Genomic DNA, 4261 nt, shown 5'->3' on the forward strand with positions numbered 1-4261 from the left:
CTCCTCCTCCTCCTCCTCCTCCTTCTTCTTTTTTCTTCTTTTTTCTTTCGTCTAATACTTCTTCAATTAGTTGGTCTCCCGTAGGCACGTGCTTAGCAATTCCCGTCGCCTCAGGGAGAATACACAGACGTAATGGTTTTGCAAAACTTGTGAATCTTGAAGATCGAGAAATAATATTGAAACATCTGCTCCTTGTGATCTTAGCATGCCTCTTGCTGCTGGCGATGATATTTGAAATTTCCTTTTGGACTTGGGCTAGATTTTTATAAGCGGAAGAGTAAGAAAAGAGGAAAGGGCAGGGATGGATATAATGATGCTCAAAACACCGTTTATGATTTCCTGTACTTCTATTTTGTCTGAAGTCAGAATCTTGTCATCGCCCTGGGGAAGTACTGTAAGTATGGCAGCATTGACATTCAGGAACTGACAACTATATTTAGTTTAGTTGAGTGGGGTTTTTTTTAGTTTTACGTCCTCCTCCTTTCCTCCTTACCCTCCGCCCAAAATTTTCAGTTAGGCTAAACACATGGTTTTTTAAAAATGTCTTCAAAATAAGAAGAGACGAACGGAGCAGTGGGTTAATGAAGGGGCGGGGGCAGAAAAGGAGCAAAGACGAAACGTTGATTTTCTTATTTAATAACCTTTTTATTTAAAACTCCGATTTCTGCCCCGGTCCCAGACTGCGCACCAGCAGAAGTGAGAACTTGCCCGGAAAGGAAGTGAGGAATTAATACAACCCATGCCGTATTTAGCAGATGTTTCCACACGTCGCTCAGTGTTTGGCTGAAAAGTGTTTAGTTCTAGTGCCCTGTCCCGACCAACCTCAAAAACATTTTACTGCGGGAATCGAACGATGCACCCAAAAACTTGAAGGAAATCATAGCGGGGGATGGGGGGGGGGGGATAAAAAAAGAACCCTCGTGAATCTTGCACCTGACTAGCGGGATACTTGCTCATTTGGTGTTTGTTTTTGGAATCACCTTTGATGATTTCGTTCATTAAGAATGATTTCCATTCCATTCTCCCGGCAGCTGACTTTGGAAGGATTAGGGGAAAGGAGAAAGAGCGACAGAAGGAAAAAATGCGTTGATTAAAAGGATTCCCAAACTGTTACATTGCGGAGTTGGCTTCTTCTTCCTCGTCAGCTGCGTGATCCGTCTGTCATACTGTCTTCTAGTTTGCAGGCTGCCAAGCTTTTTCTTTCTTTGTTTCTTTGTTTCTTTCTGTCTTTCTTTCTTTCCTTTGTTTTTTATTCTTTTTGTCTGTCTTTTATTATTTTTGAAAAGGAATGATCTGTCTTCTTTTATTGTTCCTTCCTGCGTTTCATTCTGTTCCGAAGATTAGGGTTGTTTTTAGAGCTATAACACATACAGGCGCAAAATGGAACGGTAATCGTTCTTCCATTCGAGAAATCTTCGTCTGTTTTAGTAGTATATATCAGCTCTTCCTCTCCTCAGCTTGTACCCTGCTGACAAAACCCCCGCTCTAGTGCATCTGGAAGTGTTGTTGTCGTTGTGTACTTCTTAGTACTTGTAGCTGTAGCTTCTCCCGACTCGCATTTGGATGGGGGATGGTTTCAACGGAAATGTTGAAACTCGATGCCAGGACCCCTAACTTAATTCCTGTGACGGGCAAAAGGAAGCTACCAATCGCACGCAGTCCCCCCGGCCGCCTCATCGGTTGTGATTGGCCGACCGTTGTTCACACGTGGCTTAGATTACTCTCGATTTAATGGTTGGCAGTGTTAATGCCGTGAAATAGGATTATACCGTCTAACGTATTCCCGGGTTTCTGTTTGTTTTGTCTTTGCTGAAAGTTTCGGAGGATGAAGAAAATCCGCATAAAACGGTTGATTCGGATGAAGATTTGTTTATTTTACTTTGGAGAAAGTCGAGGGATACGACGGAAAGGCGTTTTTGAGATTGAAGGTCTGAGAGGGGATTTGAACTGGTTTATACCTGTGCCAAAGGTTGACCAAAAAAATGTTGGAGGGCGATACAAAATCGAGGAAGGTTATTTTTTAACAAATGTTTCGTATCTTGCAAGGCAAAATGCATTCTGTGTACATCGCCCCCGTTTCTTCTTTAGGCTGTCCTTCATATAAATAAAACGGCATTTGGGGAATGACTTTTGATACAATATACCCATTTATTCCATATTGTGAAACTGAACATGTGTTATTTGTTTTAATAGGTCAGGAAAAAATGCTTTACGTCCGACCATAAATTAGCAATGTTTTCTCTTGGTTTTTGATAATTGGTGTAAAATTTTACCTGGATTACAGCGTTCATTTTCCCGTGACCCAAACTTGAAATAAAGATAAGCGAAATGCAACATTTGTTTTGGGCAGCAGTCAAGACCGATCACAATTGTAGTATACGCCCGAGAATGCATAAGACCGTGAGTCAATGCTAATTATGTGTACCTCGTGATTGTAGAACATGAGACTGTGCTGCAAGTGCGCTCATTTTTGTTAGTTGCTAGTAAGATAGAAAAAAGGCCCAATCGTGCTGTGCAGAAGTACCCTCCAACTTGATGGTACAACTCCGAAAAAACGATGAAAAGACTAATGGAGTTTGTCATAGCTTCAAAATCTCAAAGTCCAACTCATAAGGAACCAAACGTTATTCTAAAAAGCCGTTTTATTTTTTTCAATGGACGGCATACATTTAGCTTCTAAACAGGATGTTTTTGAAAAATAAAAGTTCTGAGGAGTATTTTTGCTATTTTACCTGTTGCGGATTTTTAAAATGTGTTTGGGATTGGCTTGACATCGTTCCGGAACATCAAACACCAGGCTGCCTATCTGCCATGTATATTGCAATACATTTCCTTGTTCACCCTATCTTTAGTGAGTTCATGGGAAGTTACCCCCCCCCCCCGGACAAAAGCTTTCATAAATAGTTGTCTCTGTCTGTTTTAATCTTTTTCTCAAGGTGTTTACAGCACTGTTTAGCTGTTACCGTCTTTAAGACAAGAGTTAATGCCCACCCCACCCCCTGCGGAATTTCTTTTCTTTTCGTCTGTTGAACTTAATGCCCTCATAGAGGTTCAAGGTGTTTCTGGTTACCGTAATGGGTGTAAGCAGACAAGAGCTAAAAGCAGTTCAGATGTGATAGGGATTTTTTTGACTGAGGGGATTTGTTTCCTTCTATTTTGTGGTCTTTTTTCTCCTTTTTTTTATGGCTTAAAAACATTGATCGCAGAAATTCATTTCAGCTTTGGGGTTGTTGTTGTTTTCTTTAGTTTTATTTTTATAGCTTTCTTTGGACTCTGATGGACCCCGAGGCAACAGAATTGTACAGTTTATTTGGTTTACTTTTTCAAAATGTCACCGTCTTCTTTTTGTGGCGCTGAGCAATAACTTGTCGCTATCTGACAGGCATGTCTAATCCACGGGATGCCCGAAGGCGGAGCCCAAGAGGAGAATACGTTTTTCATGTAGTTCTGGCGCTCCTACCGGCCATCTTCTTGGTCTTCAAACTGACTAGCTGAGAAATTCAAGGATGAAAATGTTATAATATTATAGTCTTGTTAGCAGTCCTCCGTTCTCCATCCCACTTCCTTCCTAACCCCCGATCTCACTGTCTTTTCTGCCGACACTCGTAGTCAGGTCTAAGATTTCATCTGCAGTCCTAGCTGCCAGCTTCACATTAGCTTTCCATACCACATTTTATTATTTTATTTTATTTTGAAACGTTGAGTCCGATTCTTTACCATTTCCCCCCTTACTTTGTCCCACTTTACCCATCCCCTGATGGCCAGCGTGTGAACACAACTACATAGTTTTTGAATGTGTCATACAATGGCAGCAAGATTCTTCCCTTCACTTTCCGTCCCTTCCCTTCCCTTCACTTTCCGTCCCTTCCCTTCCCATCCCCCCTTCCCTTCCCTTCTCTCCCCTTCCCTTCACTTTCCGTCCCTTCCCTTCCCATCACCCCTTCCCTTCCCTCCTCTTTCCTCTCTCCTTATCTTATCTTACCTCACCTTATCTCAACATACACCTGACCACACCTTCAATCTGTCCACCCCTGTCAAGGTCCAGCTGTACCGCGCGGACGACCACCAGCCTGTGGGCACCGTCAGCCGGTTCAAGGACGTGGTCTACAGCGGTAGCTTCCGCCGTGATGGCGGCTTGTTGGTGGCGGGCACTGAGGACAAGCTCATCAAATTGTTCAACCCAGCTTCCAGATCCCTGCTCAGGACCTTCAAGGGGCATACAGGGTAAGTTAATTTTTCAAATTTTATTTTGTGTGTGTGG

General features: G+C 42.5%; 1 protein-coding gene across 1 annotated transcript in view; it reads left to right on the forward strand.

Moving 5' to 3' along the window:
* LOC101860064 (U3 small nucleolar RNA-associated protein 15 homolog) overlaps nt 1-4261 on the forward strand; it is a gene marked incomplete in the record, with an annotated part of 89638 nt that overhangs the window by 17591 nt on the left and 67786 nt on the right. Inside the window, 1 exon segment of the mRNA XM_013083124.2 lies at nt 4040-4224. Coding sequence (XP_012938578.1) covers nt 4040-4224 — 185 coding nt within the window.

Source organism: Aplysia californica, unplaced genomic scaffold, assembly GCF_000002075.1.
Source record: "Aplysia californica isolate F4 #8 unplaced genomic scaffold, AplCal3.0 scaffold00010, whole genome shotgun sequence".
Classification (NCBI taxonomy): domain Eukaryota; kingdom Metazoa; phylum Mollusca; class Gastropoda; order Aplysiida; family Aplysiidae; genus Aplysia; species Aplysia californica.